Source organism: Chanodichthys erythropterus, chromosome 15 (assembly GCF_024489055.1).
Source record: "Chanodichthys erythropterus isolate Z2021 chromosome 15, ASM2448905v1, whole genome shotgun sequence".
Classification (NCBI taxonomy): domain Eukaryota; kingdom Metazoa; phylum Chordata; class Actinopteri; order Cypriniformes; family Xenocyprididae; genus Chanodichthys; species Chanodichthys erythropterus.
Genome location: NC_090235.1, coordinates 17,612,181 through 17,630,990, shown reverse-complemented (window position 1 = coordinate 17,630,990; position 18,810 = coordinate 17,612,181). Strand labels below are relative to the sequence as shown.

Below are 18,810 nucleotides of genomic sequence, written 5' to 3'. Positions count from 1 at the left end.
ACATTTTTTATATAAAGCCTCAATTATCCATCCACGGGCGTCAGGATCTCCACATGGCTCGGCGGGTCACACCACACAGACTAGTTCTCGGGTTGCAAGCTTCCACAAAAACTCCATCACCCGAGTGCTTTGGAAGTTGAATGGTCGAAATGAGAAGGCTGCTCAATAATTTACCTGCTGACAATATCACGTTCCTCCCAGTTATATGGAGACGGAGAAAATCGTCTGTTCTCTTTGTCCTGAAGGAGATCGGGATGGTCTGACGTCAGCAGATGTAATTGTTGGTGATTATTGTACCTTCAGCATATGTCAAAGAAATGTTAGAATGTTCATTAATTATTGATGTTGCGATTAAAAGACTGCAGTAAAATGTTTTATGATTATTTTTAATAGAATTATTACATGTACGGTTACAGAAAACATGGGATATCTGTACAGAGTCATGCAATATATATACATATATACAGTATCAGTCAAAAGCTTGCACACATTACTATTTTTAATGTTTTTGAAAAAAGTCTCTTTTGCTCATCAAGGCTGCATTTATTTAATCAAAAATACAGAAAAATCATTAAAATTGTGAAATATTATTACAATTTCAAATAATGGTTTTCTATTTGATTATATTTTAAAATAGAATTTATTTTTGTGATGCAAAGCTGAATTTTCAGCATCATTACTCCAGTTTTCAGTGATCCTTCAGAAATCATTCTAATATGATGATTTATTATCAATGTTGTGCTGCTTAATATTTTTTATAACCTGTGATATTTGTTCAGGAATCTTTGACGAATAAAAAGTTAAAAAAAGGACAGCATTTGTTTAAAATAGAAATACATAATACAATACCTGAGCAGCAAATCATCAGAATGATTTCTGAAGGATCATGTGACACTGAAGACTGGAGTAATGATGCTGAAAATTCAGCTTTGCATCACAGGAATAAATTATATTTTAAAGTATATTAAAATAGAAAACCAATATTTGAAATTGTAATAATATTTCACAATTTTACAGATTTTTTTGTATTTTTGATCAAATAATTGTAGATTTGGTGAGCAGAAGAGACTTTTTTAAAAAAAAACATATGTGTGTGTATGTGTAGATAGATAGATAGATAGATAGATAGATAGATAGATAGATAGATAGATAGATAGATAGATAGATAGATAGATAGATAGATAGATAGATAGATAGATAGATAGATAGATAGATAGATAGATAGATAGATAGATAGATAGATAATCTAAAATATTAATATTCACGAAAAGGTGTCTGTTTCTGATAAAATACCCCAAAACCCCAAAAAATGAAAGTTGTTGACTACACAATTTTTTTTACTGTTAATGCTGCATATATTCTGGAGACACAGGAAACATGTCCGGACACTCACGCTGTGTTTAGTTACAATGACACAGCATCTGAAAGGCGTCCATTCTCCAGCACATCTGTGTATCTTTCTCACCTGAAGAACTCTTTTACCTCTCTTACACTCGCCACCTGCCAAGATCTTCCAACGGACAAGATCTGCCTGATAAGATATGCTGTCTATATATGTCTATTATTAGCGACCAAGCACAAGGTGTGTGGGAAATTTTTCCTCTGCCATGAGAGTCTATGGCATATAAAGTTGTGAAATTCTGCTTGAAGGATTATTTCACCCAAAAATGAAATTCTGTCATTAATTACTCCACACCTGTAAGACCAGAACACAAATTAAGATATTTTTGATGAAATCTGAGAGGTTTATGACTCGTCCAATATAATCCACACTTTCAAGGTCCAGAAAGGTACTAAAGACATTGTTAAAACAGTCATGTGACTGCAGTGGATCAACCTTAATGTTATGAAGAGACGAGAATACTTTTTGTGTGCAAAAACAAAACAAAAATAATGACTTTATTCAACAATCTCTTCTATTCTGTGTCATTCTCATTCGTTGTTTACGTCCAGCGCTTCCAGGTTCTACGTCAGAATGCTGACTCGTTATTGGCCAGCTCCTGCATCACATGATCAGCTTTGGCCAATACTGAGCCGGCATTCGGACGTAAACACGGAATCCATGGAATTTTTTTTAAAGAAGTCTCTTCTGTTCATCAAATATACAATTATTTGATAAGAAATACAAAAAAATCTGTAAAATTGTGAAATATTATTACAATTTCAAATATTGGTTTTCTAGTTTAATATACTTTAAAATAGAATTTATTTTTGTGATGCAAAGCTGAATTTTCAGCATCATTACTCCAGTCTTCAGTGGCACATGATCCTTCAGAAATCATTCTAACATGATGATTTGGTGCTCAGGTATTTTCAATGTATTTCTATTTTAAACAAATGCTGTCCTTTTTTTTTAACTTTTTATTCGTCAAAGAATCCTGAACAGGTTATAAAAAATATTAAGCACAACACTGATAATAAATCATCATATTAGAATGATTTCTGAAGGATCATGTGACACTGAAAACTGGAGTAATGATGCTGAAAATTCTTGTCTCTTCATAACATTAAGGTTGAACCACGTCTTTAGTACCTTTCTGGACCTTGAAAGTGTTGATTATATTGGACAAGTCACTTGGATTTCATCAAAAAATATCTTAATTTGTGTTCTGAAGATGAACAAAGGTCCTACAATGAAGTAATTAATGACAGAAATTTCATTTTTTGGGTGAACTAACCCTTTAAAGTCAAAATGCTATATTCATTTCAAGCTGATACTCAACTCTACGCTACCAAATAAATCAGAATAAATAAACATTTGACAAAAATGCAAGAAATTACTCAAAGGAAAAGTCAAGTTATTGAATTTTATTGTGTTCTTTTCTTATTTATTCGGTCATGCACTCTTAAAACTAGAGGTTCTGCCAGCAATTGCCACCAAAACATGTTAAACCAGCATCTGTGTGCTAGTTTTATCAGGTTTCTGGTCAGCTGTAGATCAGCAAAAAATAATTTGAGGTTCCTTTAAACAAGATTTTTTTTTCTCTGTCGCACACAAACGCACATGCATTTACAGAAACAACAACTGTAGTATGAAATGTCTACAATTCTATGAACAAAGGCACACAGATGCCCGTTGTGCGCCGTCCAGCTGTTGTTCAGCGCGCGTGGTGGGCGTGGGGTCAAGCGCGCTCGTACCTCCCTCAAACCCATCTGGGTGTGGTTTAACCGGGTGCTTTTAGGAATGGGTCACACGCACTTTTTAGAAGTCACGTCAGTTTGGAAGAGGAGTTCGACCCACCTGATGATCCTTGGCTCAATCCGCTCCACATTAATCTACCTCTGACTTTAAACCATCTGCGCGCGTGCCTTTCATATCAAACCGCATTCGCTTTTTGTAACTTCTAGTGTGTATTTTAAAGGAGCGGTGCTGTCACTATCAAAGCCTAAATTGCACTATATCGTCTTTGCTTTTTATTTTTTATTTTTTTGCACTTGAGAGCATTTTTGTGAGGATGCATACCACCCAAAAGGACACCACTTACACCAAGATATTTGTCGGTGGTCTTCCGTATCACACGACGGACTCCAGTCTAAGGAAATATTTTGAAGTGTTTGGCGAAATTGAAGAGGCAGTGGTGATTACCGACAGACAGACCGGGAAGTCCAGGGGTTATGGATTTGTAAGTATGAAGTCGGAGGCTGTCAAACGCAAACTTTAAAACAAACAACGCATTTAAATAGGCTAACAATCAAACGTTTTAGACTTTTAAAATTGTTTTGCGCTGTCTGCATTCACTTCTTTTACTGTGTGATATTGAAACATGTGCTGTTAAAGGGACAGTTCACTTCAAAAATGAGTTTCGTTTAGGCTACTCACCTTCACGCTGTTCGCGAGACGCAGAATGCTTCAGTCCCCATTCACTTTCATGATATAGCGATAAAATATTAAATGCATGTAAACGCTGTGTTTGACAGCCATCTTGCTTAACATTTTATATCGTGTTCTACCTAAGAAAAAAATTCATACAAATTTGGAGCAAAATGCAGGTGATCATTTTTTTTTCATCACGGCCCCTTTAAATGTGTGTGAATTCAAGTCGCGTTAATAGTGAGAATATTAGTAATTTCTGACTGAATAAAGTGCACGATTGAAGATTAAAACAGGCCTTTGTTGGCTCAGCTGTCGAGTTTGACTTGAAGCACCCTGATAAGAGTTCTTCAGCGACTGAGTAAACAAGCCAACTGTGAAGTTTTGACAGCAGAAGTTAAAGGATTTCACAACATGACAACCTTTTGCCTGTTTCACATAAGCTTAAGTGACCTCTGTTTTTAATGATTTTTGTCATCTTAAAACATGAATAAACACCAAATAATACACAGCATTTTGTGTTTCAAGCCTGATTTGGGGCAGAGGTCATGAATTATGTGAAGTCTGCCTAGTTTTGTCACCTAGTTTTAGAGCATTTGCTGCTTCAGTGTGAATGTCTCATTCACCACACTTCTGTTTTCAATCCAGGTGACCATGGCAGACCGCTCCGCTGCAGACAGAGCCTGTAAGGACCCCAACCCCATCATTGACGGCAGGAAGGCCAATGTTAACCTGGCTTATCTCGGAGCCAAGCCACGGGTGATGCAGCCAGGTGAGGCCTGATATGATGAGAGGAAGCCAGTGGACACCAGTGCCGTTGCTCTTTTACATACTGACACAGTGACTTCCAATAAACCCTGCGAGGTTTGCTTGACAAACCGCAGATGCGTTTATTTTCCAGCAACAGCATAGGCATTTTTCTTTGTTTGTACATGCGCCGATGTTTACACGAGGTTTTCACTTGTTAATTAATTGTAAACGGTGACTGTAAAGGAGATTAGATTAGATTTTCTTGTGTGTACTTCATGTATATGGGTTATTTTTTCATCCAAAGGCCTTAATAATAATAATAATAAATCATGGCATTCAAAGTGTGTGAGGTAGTACAACTAGATCTGTTTTCTTTTGTATTTTGCTACATATAAATGTATTTTAAAGATTTTGAAGGGTCAAAAGGTCATTTGGTTTAACCGTCCAACCATTCATTTGTGATCTAAAAATGTATATATTTTTATTCTGGCATGATTTTATAACCTCATATATCAACATAGTGCAAAATGCATTAAAGTTGTGTAGAAGTCGTTGATTTGTAATGAGAATGTACGAATTTCACTGATGTCATTTGGAGTAACCAATATAAAGGGACCATTTTGGATCAAGTCATGTGGTCAGTATCATGTGACATCATTCAGACACCTGCAAAGGACCACATGGTCGTGAAGCAAAGTAACTAACTCTCTTTTAACTTTCTTTTAATGTGCCGAAACATCAGGTCATTTGGTGCAACCGCTATAAAACATGGAAAATGTTGTAATATTTTTAAAAAATTTTACTAAATATAAAATGTTTAATTGTCCTTTTGCTAGATATCAGCCTGTTAGCATTGTTTGAAAATATCGTCATTTGGTGTAACCAAAAGTGTCATTCGGTAAAACTGAAATTTTGGTTAAACCAAATGACTTTTTGGTGACAAATTTTGTAAAAAATGAAAAAATTGATTATTAAAAACCACATAATCTCATTGTTAACACTTAATAAAACTTCAAATGTTTCTGTTTTTTAGAAGTTGTGCATTGATAAAAGTGTAAAAACATTAGTTCTCATATTTATCTTCACCTACAGTCATCTCTAGCAGGTTTAGATTATAATATTACTGATCAGAGATCAGTATTAACATGCATCTTATGCATTTGTGTGCAGGTTTCACTTTCGGCGTCCCTCAGATTCACCCAGCTTTCATCCAAAGACCATATGGGTGAGTAACGGTAACACCTAGAATTTCCTAGAGTTGATTATGCATATGTTTAGTGGTAGTTTTAAATATCAAACCAGCTTTAGGACCAGATTATGACATCACGGAGGCTTTGATATGTCATTAAGAAATGTATTTTAATAGGGAATACATGACATTCAATGCAATTCTGATGTAATTTGATGTTGAGAGAGAGAGTGTGTGTGTGTGTGTGTGTGTGTTTGTGTGTAAATTTATGTGAGTAAGAAGATCTTTTACACTGGACATTACAGCCTGACTCAATGTTGTCTATCTTTCTCTGGTCCGACAGGCTCGATTTGGGTTAAGATAACTGGTGGTTTGAGGAATAGCTCTGAGAGCGTTGTGCAGATCTGTAGCTACAGTACCTGTAGACTCAAACACACACAAACGAGCTCGAAAATGGTGATTACAGATGCATGTATGTTGGTTTTATTTTGGTTTGGACTTTCACTTTTAATAGTACATAGAGCTGTGTGTGCCTTTTTACCGTTATGAAGTGGTGTTGATAGCTTAACTGTGTGCATTTTTTTAATTTAATGGAAAAAAGGCTGATTTTTGGGGTGCTGAATTTCCGTGTTGTGGAGGAGTGATGACTTTGCCACGGAGCAAAGTTTGCTTCCTTTTATTTTCTTCACTTGCTGGAGCTTGTGTTTTTGATCATTTTCACTTTTGTTGTGTTTTCTGGTGTCTTGTTATTGGAGTGAGTGCCATTTTTGTTTTGTGTGCCGTTGTTGATCCCTCTTCACGCCAAACCAACAGCCCGACTACAAACTTTTTTTGCACGTTGCGGTTTTATTTTGCTCACTTGATTGGGAGTCCTGTCACACTCACAGCACAGAGACTATGACACATACTCACCCTTTACCGTTCTCTCCCGTCTCCATTGTGTCTGTTCACTTCTCCTTCTCTTTCAGCTCTCGCTCTCTGTCTCTCCGCTGTCGTCTCTCTTTGCTCTGGCCCTATAAGGCGTCCTGTGGTGGATCCAGAGTCCCTAGAGTCCGGCCGTTTCTCTCTCAGTGATGATGTGCTTGTTGTACATTCCCTGTCATCCATTTCTGTAGGAATTCTTAAACCGATCGGACAGTTTAACACACAAAAATTTGTTTTTTATTCAGTGAAACACAAAAAGAGATGGATGTCTGAGATGTTATACATCTCATATACAACAAAGATGGATCATTTTTATAATGCCAAGCTCCAAAAAAAGACAATACAAAAAAGAAACTATTTTCACTCAGAAATTGGTAGTAAATTTCACAATTATTTATAAAGAAATGGCAAGCAACACATGATTCTTTTTTTGCAGAAACACTGACTGATACAGTATTTTCTTGTAAAACATACTCCAAGAATCTTTATTTACGATCTTAAAATCATTTTGTACAGAATACTATGGAAGCTAATTGCAACTTCTTATCTCACAATTTTCTCGCAATTCCGAGATATAAAGTCAGAATTGCGAGATATAAAGTCAGAATTGCGAGATATAAAGTCAGAATTGCGAGATATAAAGTCAGAATTGCGAGATATAAAGTCAGAATTGCGAGTTATAAAGTCAGAATTGCGAGTTATAAGTCAGAATTGTGAGCTATAAACTTGCAATTGTGTGTTTTAAAGGTGCTAAAGAGGATGTTTTGTTTTATACATTTTTGCAATATTACTTGAAACTGCCAATCGTTAACGCGATCATCGCATAAACGATTGGCCCTCTGGCTTGTCAATCACTGCCGTGACGTTCCTTGTGAGAGACGAGCGCGGCTGCGCGCTCCAGTAACTTTCCACACTCCACAGGCGCCGCATGCAATGTTTTTGTCAGGAGACAGGAGTAACAACTGCAGATTATGAGTTACCTGCGGTGAGTCCGACATAATGAATCCACTAACACGACACAGCGAATGCCGGTGATAAACACTCGTGTTCCAGTACGAGTGTTTACGAGTTTTGGAAGGCGTTCCTTCAAAGGAGGGGGGGGGGGTTGTTCTTACGCATGCGCTATTTCAAAAACTCAGTAGCAGTCTTTGGTTTCTCAGTCGACGAAAAAATCCTCTTTAGCACCTTTAATGTGCAATTGTGAGAAGAAAAAATTGATGATTTTTAACACAATTCTGGCTTTATAACTCAAAATTCTGACTATATCTCGCAATTCTGACTTTATATCGCGCAATTCTGACTTTATATCTCGCAATTCTGACTTTATAACTCGCAATTCTGACTTTATATCTCGCAATTCTGACTTTATATCGCACAATTCTGACTTTATATCTCACAATTCTGACTTTATATCACGCAATTCTGACTTTATATCTCGCAATTCTGGCTTTATATCTCGCATTTCTTCACAATTGCGAGTTTAAATCTTACAATTTTGAGAAAAATAATCAGAATTGTGAGGTAAAAAGTCTCCTACATAATTATTGAATAGGTTCAGAAGTATATAGAGTGCAAGTCATATGGAATATTTTATGTTTATGGTGCCATTTTTGGAGCTTGGCATTAAAAAAAATCAACATGAACGTTTACTATATGGAAATGAACAGCTCATGCATATCTCTAGAAAGAAAATACAGGCTTAGAATGACACGAGGGTGAGTAAATGACAGAGTTTATTACTTGTACTGCATTTATTTGATCAAAATAAAGTACAAACAGTAATATTGTGAAATAAAAAAAAAAGTAATTTATTCCTGTGATCAAAGCTGAATTTTCAGCATCATTACTCCAGTCTTCAGTGTCACATGATCCTTCAGAAATCATTCTGATATTCTGATCTGCTGCTCAAGAAACATTTCTGAATATTACACATATATTTTTGTGTATTTTAATGCATTTTTTAGGGTTCTTTTGAATATAAACATTGATTTGAAATAGAAATATTTTGCAACATTATAAATGGGGTAATCGTGCATATTCAATACATCCTTGCTGAATTAGTATTTCTTGGAAAAAAAATTAAAATAAAATCAAGCCTAACTCTAGATCACCCCAAAGGCAGTAAGACACAGAAACAAGTTTACAGTCGCAACTCTGACAATCTACTGTAAAATCAGCAGGCTTAAACAAAAGCGCCAGGCGTTCAGTGTGATTATTAAATCCGTGGAGGATTCCACAGCGTGTGCGTCTGCGCGTGGGTGAGTGTGTGTCTGTTTGTGACATGCATGCATGTGTTTGCCGTGTTGTGAGCCCTCTGCTGTGACAAACAAATGTCTGGATGCCACAGCCCCCTGAGCGAGCCTTCGTCACATGGCCCCGTGCGGCGTTAAGGAAAACAAGCTTCACCATTGTTTTGCACAAAGGCTGTAGTGCTGACACTGCAGTCGCATGAAGCTTTCTCTCGCTCTTTAACACTCACTCTTTCTCTTTCTCTCTCTCTGGCTCCGGTCACTGTCACACACTCGCTCTCGGTTTAGAGGGCTGGGCCGCTCCTGACATTTAGCTTCCAGATAAACTCAACATGTGCCACTGAGTGCATTGTGTTCAAGAGGACCTGTTATGCTTTCTTTACTGTTTGAGCATGAAAAAGCTGGAAGTTATTTTCTATATCAGCATCACTGTTTCTTCCGGGAACGAACACGTCACAATATTCCTCATTTTAATAATTAATGCGCAGAATAAAGGGGCGGGGCCTGGTTGAGTTAGTTAGTAGTGTGTTGAAACTTAAGAGGCGGGACATTTCCCAAACACCAATCACAACACACTGCTCCAGCCGACCAATCAGAGCACATTGTGCTTATCAGAAGGCGGGGCTTCATAGAGACAGGAACTAAACAGAGCGTTACTGACAGACTGGGAAGAGAGGAGCTGCAACAATGGAGAATATGAGGAAAATAATCAACATTCAAGCAGGAAAACCTTCTAGTAAAGCACAAAAACACAATCAAAACTTTATAAAAGAGCATAATAGGTCCTCTTTTTGATGGTGTTGTCAGGGAGCTTTATACTTTTGACCTTGCAGCTGTTGAAAAAGGTTGCCAAATGCGACCAAACAGTGTTGGTAGTCAAATTGTGACTGTGTAATATATGGGTCAGGTTTAAAATGTGCAAAGTCATGCCTGTTCTGCAACTTTCTTTGTAGGGCCATCATCACACATAGTATAAAAACAACATGCACGGATGATGAATAGGCACATCTTTCTAATTAGTCCAAAACGTGTAGAATATGTAAGTCTAGTTGCCCTGATTGTACAGCTGAGATCTTCACAGGTGTTTATTTTTTAGACACCTCAGTTTTCCTGGTCTGGAGCGCTGTTGAGTGGCACATTATTTTTAATCTTTATTTTACTGGTTCTTTGTATAAATCATCCGTCACCTAGGCTCACGTGAAACACTATGCATCTGATCACTAGACAGACAAATATGTCGAAGGTGAAATCTTTTAGTATTTAGAAAATGGCACTCTCATGCAGAATGACAGAGGAAGCAGAAAATGGCGTCCAGCCCTCGCTGTCACTCACACTGACTGTGTTCTTTATTTAACACTAAAGTGGTTGCGCAAGTTTTCTCTGTAACCTGGTACTGCTCTTAGACAGCTTGTTCAGTTGTATGAATCCCAATGTGCTAACAATAACACAGTGTTGTCAAAAGTACCGAAGTCGGTACTGAAATTTAAAAAATGTGATGCTTTGAGCGCTGTTAAGTGGATTCGCAAACACCTGATTGGCCATTGTGTTCACGCACTCAACAAATATGTCTGCGACTGGCTACAATGATTAATCCTTCAAAAAACATGTTGTAAATAGACATCGATGACCAAGTCGTATTGGACTACTTTAACATTGTTGCTTGGGTTGTTTTTAATGTCCGCGGGTTGAAGCGACCCCAAATTACGCTTAACGCTGCATTCGCATTTACTTTGAATGGGTGATGCCGTGCATTGCCGAACTGAATTGTGGGTTCTGTCACATTGCTCGCAGGTGGAAGTTGAAGATTTCTCAAGCACCAACACAACCAATCAGATCATGCAACACCGGAAAGTAATGTAATTGGCTGTTGTCACTATGCCTCTGCTAACTGCGTGCATCTCCTCCCTAAACTGACGAGGCGTTTGCACGCTTGATGTAGGGCGTGTCCGAAGCTTGGTGCTGACGTGACCGTCATGGTGACAACAGCCAATCAAATTACTTTCCGGTGTTGCATGAACGCATTTAGCTAGCGATTGCTGTAGGGTATTTATATAAGGCGATCTGATTGGCTGACGCCTGCGTCGGCGCTTAAAGTTGAGAAATTTTCAACTTTTGAAAATTGAATAAACTTAAACATTTTGAAAACAAAGAATCGTGTTGAAGAACGAAAAAACTTTGAAGAATAATCTCAAAGAAACTTTGAGATTATTACTTGTGACATTAGAACAATATACATATGGATATGAGAACATATGTATTAAACTAAATTAAACAATCTTTAAAAAAAAAAATAAAATAAAACATTTTTATTTAATTTCATGAGCATTTTAATTAAAGGGTTAGTTCACCCAAAAATGAAAATAATGTCATTAATAACTCGCCCTCATGTCGTTCCGCACCCGTAAGACCTTCATTAATCTTCAGAACACAAATTAAGATATTTTTGATGAAATCCAGTCGTTCAATATTAATATTATAAAGCAACGAGAATATTGTTAATGAGCCAAAAAAAACAAAATAACGACTTATATAATGATGGCCAATTTCAAAACACTGCTTCAGGAAGCTTCGGAGCGTTATGAATCTTTTGTGTCGAATCATGATTCGGATTGCGTGTCAAACTGCTGAAATCACGTGACTTTGGCGCTCCGAATCATGATTCGACACAAAAGATTCATAATACTCCGAAGCTTCCTGAAGCAGTGTTTTGAAATCGGCCATCACTATTCAAGTCGTTATTTTGTCTTTATATTAATATTGAACCACTGTACTCACATGAACTGATTTAAATATGTTTTTAGTATATTAATGGATCTTGAGAGAGGAAATGTCATTGCTGGCTATGCAGCTATTCATTTTTGTGTGAACTAACCCTTTAAGCCTTTTATTTTAATTAAAAAGGCTTATTTCTGCTAATGCAGGCTCAATTTGTAAATGTATGCAACTAATTTGGACGAGCCTCCTCACTGAAGTTGCCTAATCTTAACCCCTCCTCATCGACTCCAAAACCTACCAATACTAGGGGGGTTATAATCTGGAAGGGGGTCAAAATTCGGCACAACACCCTTACAGACGTGCATGCTCGGCCAGAATCGGCTGGAAGTCATGCATCTTCAGATGCGGAGCCACGTGTAAAGTTAACGCCGTGCACACAAAATGCCTGCATTCAAAACGCTTTCAGATTCAAACGCTTCCTGTGCATTGATCATTGTAGCCAATGACAGACATATCTGATGAGCGCGTGAACATGATGGCCAATCGGTGTTTACGGCGTTCAATACCGACTTGGTATCGAAGTCAGTACTTTTAACAGACTATATTTTGTTTATGAAACGAGTAAAGAGTCACCTGTGTGTGGTTTTGTTTTTTGTGTTGTGATGCCTGTGCAGGTTGAATGTGATGTTCCTACAGTATGTTCTAGAAGTGTGTTTTCACTGTTATTTCGTCTCTTATGATAGTCTATATATTAACACACTCCCTGCTGTCACCTCAGGCTGGCAAGGCATCTATGAAAGATTTCATAGGAGCATCTTTGCCCTTTGACCTGAGAGAGGAAAAAGGAAGGTTTTATTTCACTCCTCTCATTTATGGCATTCTGTGAGTGGTTGTGTTGTTTTGAGTTGATGTTGGATAATACGTACTGTTGCTCTTTATTTCTTGACGCCTGTGTTATGCTTATTTTCTTTAATTTGGGGCAGAGGTTTTTTGAGTTTGGTCAGGTTTGATTGATATAATGGTGTGCTACAAATAGGGTTGCCATGATAGAAACATTCTCTCATTTTTTTTTTTTTCTCCACAAAATTTTGCTCAAATTCCAGTCTAAAAATCCTCGTTTCACTCATGCACGTCAAGTCAAATTTCATCACAAGCACAGAAGATTGAGTTTCAGATTCACAGTCCTCTATAATATAGTTGTGTTTAGCGAGTTGTAGGTGATTCAGTGCGTTCTGTCATCCCAGAACTAATTTTAAAAGTTCTCACCCGTCTGTTTAGTGCAGACAGTAAATGTGAAAAGCGCTCTGAAAGTGCAACGGGGTACGTAATGAAAGGCAGAATGGGCTCATTGTTCCTGATTGCTTATTTAATCAAAACTCCCCTCTGTGTGTGCTGTCCAGCCTGAGGCTCATTGTCTAAGTGTGGAGGGGGAAACAGCCAGCAACGTCCCTTTTTGAAAACTGTCCAGCTGTCAAAGTAGCCCTGACATATTCACAATGCTCCCCTCATCTCCTCTTCACCTCTCCTGGGTCCTACCGTCCCCCGTTTCACCGGACGGACACCGGGGTGCTGAATGCATATGTGACTTTTAGCACGGCTTCAGCGGTCAAGAGTAGTGATGTCCGGCCTAGGAGAATTTACTTTATTCAAATATTTATTGGGTAGTTGTGCAACTTTAAACATGTCAAGTTGTGCCAACGTCATTTTTGGCCAGGCTGTCATGCAAAGAAATTATATGAATGCATGCAAAAACGAGAGAGAAACAGGGAAATATTAATAACTGATTATGTTGTAGTCAATGCATGCTTATTCCTGTGAGCTTTTTGCATTGTGATATAAAAACTGTAGCTGTATTTTGGCTTTTTTTGCCAAATACTTTTCAGATAAATACCTGAACCCAGTTTAGTGTTTGTTCTTCCCTCATATTTAAAAAATGTAAAATATTTCCCTAATATTTTCATGGTTTAATCGAACTTGTAGGTTCATTAAAAACAAATATACTCTCTGAACATCACTTTATATATAATATGATATAATATAATATAATATAATATAATATAATATAATATAAATTTTAAAGTACTTTTCTCCTGTCTCATGTTAATGCACAGACAAGAACAAGAAAGACATTTGTAAAACATTACTCCCTTTGTTTGAGAATTCCGACCAGCCTGACATAGCAACAGTGGCTTAGCCAATGATGTGACTTTGGAGGTGGAGCATCTGATTGTTTGACCAATCACTTACGGCGGGGATGTTTAAATGGATTTAACTTGGCTTTTTATCTATGGACCCTTTTCACAGTAAAATCATAGGTGTGTCAAAGGATTAATCACGTTTTTTTACGTGTTATGTATATTATATATAATTATGTATATTTAAATACACACATACATGTATATATTTAAGAAATATTTGCATGCATACACTGCATTTCTAATATATAGAGTATTTATACATCGATGCAAAATTTCTCTACCGATAACCGATTATTCAGAGTGATATCTGCCGATAACGATATTTTGGGGGTTCTGGCTTTTATACCTTCTTTTAAATTAATGATAACTTCATTATAATTAATAATTAATCATTACATTTTTAATTATAAGAAATGCAAATAACTTTATTCTCTCCATTTCATCAACTTGTTTCAGAGTAACTGGTATTAGTTTTAAACAAAGACATTACTCAAATTAATATTAACACACACTAACTATATTCTAAAGATTCAATTAATATTTCTTAAATTTCTGAATGTTATTAATTAATATAATTACTATTAATATTGAACATCAGACATGTTTCTTAGCATTTTCTACACACATTCTGTGTATTTTCCTGCCCTCTTTTGATTGACAGGGTATATCGGCCCTGACTATCGATTGTTTTCAAACTATCTGTATATATATAAAATTATAATATAAATTATATAAATACTAGAGATGCACTGATATATTGACCAATATCGGTATCTGTCTATATCGGTATCGGCTATTCGGCCAATATCGGCTATTCGGCCAATATCGGCTATTCGGCCAATATCGGCTATTCGGCCAATATCGGCTATTCGGCGTATCGGCCAATATCGGTATCGGCTAATTTGCCAATATCTGTATCGGCTAGTATCGGTATCGGCTAATTTGCCAATATCTGTATCAGCTAATTGGCCAATATCGGTATCGACCAATATCGGCTAATCGGCCAATATCGGTATCGGCCAATATCGGTATCGGCTAATTGGCCAATATCGGTATCGGCCAATATCGGCTATTCGGCCAATATCGGTATCGGCCAATATCGGTATCGGCTATTCAGCCAATATCGGTATCGGCCAATATCGGTATCGGCCAATATCGTTATCAGCTAGTATCGGTATCGGCTAATTTGCCAATATCTGTATCGGCTAATTTGCCAATATCTGTATCGGCTAATTTGCCAATATCTGTATCGGCTAATTTGCCAATATCTGTATCGGCTAATTTGCCAATATCTGTATCGGCTAATTGGCCAATAACGGTATCGGCCAATATCGGTATCAGCCAATATCGCCGTATCGGCCAATATCGGTATCGGCTAATTGGCCAATATCGGTATATTTATATTTGGCGGCAATATAAAATTGACATCTTTCTCTCTTCTGACTGGCGTTATCTCTCTATTTGAGAGTTGTAAAAACACTATTTTACTAGTTTTTCCTTTGCTATTCGAGCAATTGGAACACAAAATATATGTAATGTAGTCTCTCATCTATGACGACTTCCGCTTCTGAGAAACCCAGAAATGTGAAAAGTGTGATTTTTGTTTATTTTGTGTCAAAACATTGCTCGACAAGCCCAGCATAGGAATAGTGGCTCATCCAATGTTTGTCTGGGGGGAAACCTGTAAGAAAACAGTAATTATTGCGCTCTGATATTCCAGTGTACAACTGAGAGAGATCTATTTTGGCAACCTTATGTGTCTAATAATCACTAGCAGGCATTTCCTTGGTGTTACTGAGTTTTGGAAATTGGGTGCTTGGCCGCGCTGTGGTTGTGGTTTTGTATTGCGTCCATAATGCTATGCTAACATGCTGTGGTGTTTGTCTCTCGCAGGATCCCCACTCACTATGTGTACCCGCAGGCCTTCATGCAGCCCAGCGTGGTCATCCCTCACATCCAGCCAGCGGCGGCCTCCGCCACCGCATCCTCGCCCTACATCGACTACACGGGCGCAGCCTACGCACAGTACGCCAGCGCTGCCACAGCGGCGGCCGCCGCAGCCTACGAGCAGTACCCGTACGCGGCCTCTCCCGCCGCGACCGGCTACGTAGCCACCACCGGCTACGGCTACGCCATGCAGCAGCCGCTGGCCACCGCTGCTCCAGGGACCGCGGCCGCCGCCGCCGCCTTCGGTCAGTACCAGCCCCAGCAGCTGCAAGCCGAACGGATGCAATAGCAACCAAAGAGGCGGACGGGAGTCGACGCCCAGCTACACGACGAAGACGAAAATAGTTGCTGGTTGTGGGTTGACTGCAAGAGGAGGAAGACGAGGAGTATACAGGAGGGGGATAGTAATTGGTAGAGAGATTATTAGTGAGATGGAAACTCCAACTTGCTGTGATTAAAGAAAACAAAACCAAAAAAAGAAAAAAAGATCGCAGAAAAGGACGGAATCTAGCTTTTTATTATTATTATGTTATCTTTATTACAATAATTAATATTAGAGTAGGATATTTATTGCGGAAGGAGGTATGCAGCGACTAATCACTGTGGTAGACGAAACCTTAAGTCCCGATGCTGTCATTTAATGTAGGCGACCGTTTTTCCGGAAATGTCCCGCATTGTTTTGATCCTAGGGCCTCTTAACTTTATATTTATTCTCATTTTTTTGAGGGCTCTCTTTGTTCTGTCTTCTTCTCAAGTGCATTTTTTTTGATCATCAGGGAAATGGAGCATTTTTCAGCGAATTAGAAACAACAAACTCTGCCAATCAGGGATAGTAGACCTAACTGTGGCGATCGCAAATGGAGAAAGATCCAGTGTTAGCGTGTTTTATGTTTTGTGAACTACCTTTTTATCTATCTGATGCTGAATGTCCCCACTTTCTCTGACTCCTGCGTTGACCTCCTGACCTATGCAAAGCAAACAGGGGGACAAAAACGAAGTGCAGGAACGGGAGAGGTTTTCTTTTTGCTCCCTCACAATGGGCATCGAACAATTTGAAGGTACTCTCGACAAAAAGGCAAAAAGACTTGTATTATATGCTTGCAAAAAAAAAAACCACACACATACGGACTAACATGCACACCGTTACGCAGAAATGTAAGTGTTAATGTCTGTCTGTGGGCGAGGGAGGACGCATAAACACACAAAGATGACTATGTAGGGAAAAAAAGCTCAGTATTAGTACTAGAATCAGGGAGCAACTGCTGTGTTGGAAGGAACAGGCACTGATATACACACACACTCACACACACACAGTCGGATTGCTCTGGAAAGATCACTGGTTCGTCGAGCTGTCGCCTTTTCATCCCTTGGAACCGGGTCTGTCGACGTTTCCTTATCCCAGAGAGGGTTCGGAAGGATTGACCTGTGCAACCTCCCAACATCAGTGACGGATCTTGTGATAAGGGAGGCTATGCGCTATCGGTCTGGTCTTTATATGTTCACGAGCACCAGCACACTTCCTAAGGTCTATGTATTTCAATGAGCAACTCTTTACAGAACAGCACTATAGCGAAAGGATCCGAGGGTTCTTTGTGTGCCTTACATTTGTAATGCTATTTAAAGAGATCTGCTATTTAAGATATTTATTTTGTTGCGCTCTAAGATCACAGACTTAGAAGCGGTACTGTATGGATATAATGTATTCATCTCATGGCATATTATTATTATTATTATTATAAGTTATTGAGTAGGCTTAGTTGTAGTATTATATTAACATACTCAACCAAAAGTGTTGTTGTAGGACTTATTTAAGATGCAATTCTGTATGTGCACTGTACAATTATCTTTTTTTTTTCTCATTGCATTTGGAATTTTAGAACATGACATTAAATATCGGCTATCGTATGACATTTATTTTATTGCAGGCCTGTTGTTTTGGGCATGTTATCTCCATTTTTTTTTTGTCATATCCAGAACTGTTTAAAAGACTTTTTTAAAAAAAAAAAAGGACAAAAGAAGACTGAAGGGACATGCTGCTTCATACACTAGAATGTATTGTCAATGTCGAGGATGGATGCTGTGCTTCTATTGCTTTAAATATGCATCAGATGGGCTATTTTACACTGTTGAGAATTTTTATACTTGAACTCTTTCTTACAAGGGAAAATATGTAAAAACAAAAACAAAAAAAAAACAAGAATAATAATAACAACAACACAAAAAAATTCATTGTCACTGGATTTGGGCATGTAAAGTGTTATTATTGACTATTTAAATGCAAACGTTCTGTAGGTATTTAAGCCTTATTTCAGATTTTCAACACTATTTACTCTAAATGGAAATAAAAAGGTTCTATATTTAAACCTCAAACGCTTTGTTCATTGCACAGGCCTGATTTTTTTCATTGGATTCCTGAATGATGTTCTCATTGTTGCATCAAACGTATTATGTGGTGAATTGCAAAATATTTCAATGGTTTAAAATGCTGATGTTTTGTTTCTGATGGTCTTTGTTTAGACAGGCGGTAGCTTCACTGCTGCGGTCGTGTGTTTCTCGTGGATGAAGGTGTCGTGAAAAAGAAGCAGATATTCTGTCAGTATAAACACACAGGCCGTCGCTTCTCCTCGCCACACACTGAGATGCTTCTTTATGAGCTTGTTTATGCTGGTTTGTGAGGTGACAAATTTAGCTGACCTGTCCAAACCTGTCCGTTTAATAATTGAGCTGCCTGAGAAATATTCCAGGTTCAGGACATGTTAAGTTGACTGACAGCATTTGTGTTGATTAGCACAAAAAAAATATTTTGACTCTCCTTGTTTTCTTATATAAAAAAAAAAAAAAGCATTTCGGTCAGGGTGAGGCACTCATGATGGGCCAATTATTGGAGAAATTAAAAGTTTAACATTTTATAATGGCACTTACATTATTTCTTCTGTTAAAACTGGCAGCATTTGTGGCATAGTGTTGATTATAACAAAATAAAAAAATGTTTTGTATTTTAAAAATTGATAAAAATCAAGGTCAGTG

General features: G+C 37.8%; 1 protein-coding gene across 1 annotated transcript; it reads left to right on the top strand.

Moving 5' to 3' along the window:
* The first annotated feature begins 3,219 nt into the window (after nt 1-3,219).
* On the top strand, nt 3,220-18,432 carry rbm24a (RNA binding motif protein 24a). The gene is made up of 4 exons (XM_067411418.1): nt 3,220-3,623; nt 4,460-4,583; nt 5,732-5,786; nt 15,730-18,432. Exons 1-4 carry the CDS (start codon nt 3,456-3,458, stop codon nt 16,070-16,072), a joined length of 690 nt encoding a protein of 229 aa, XP_067267519.1. The 5' UTR covers nt 3,220-3,455; the 3' UTR covers nt 16,073-18,432.
* The last annotated feature ends 378 nt before the right edge of the window (nt 18,433-18,810 follow it).

Excerpts from the sequence above, each read along its gene's own strand:
- rbm24a (XM_067411418.1), top strand. The coding sequence starts at position 3,456 with ATGCATACCACCCAAAAGGACACCACTTACACCAAGATATTTGTCGGT. Across the intron at positions 4,584-5,731 it reads GCCACGGGTGATGCAGCCAG|GTTTCACTTTCGGCGTCCCT; the intron begins GTGAGGCCTGAT and ends ATTTGTGTGCAG. Across the intron at positions 5,787-15,729 it reads TTCATCCAAAGACCATATGG|GATCCCCACTCACTATGTGT; the intron begins GTGAGTAACGGT and ends TGTCTCTCGCAG.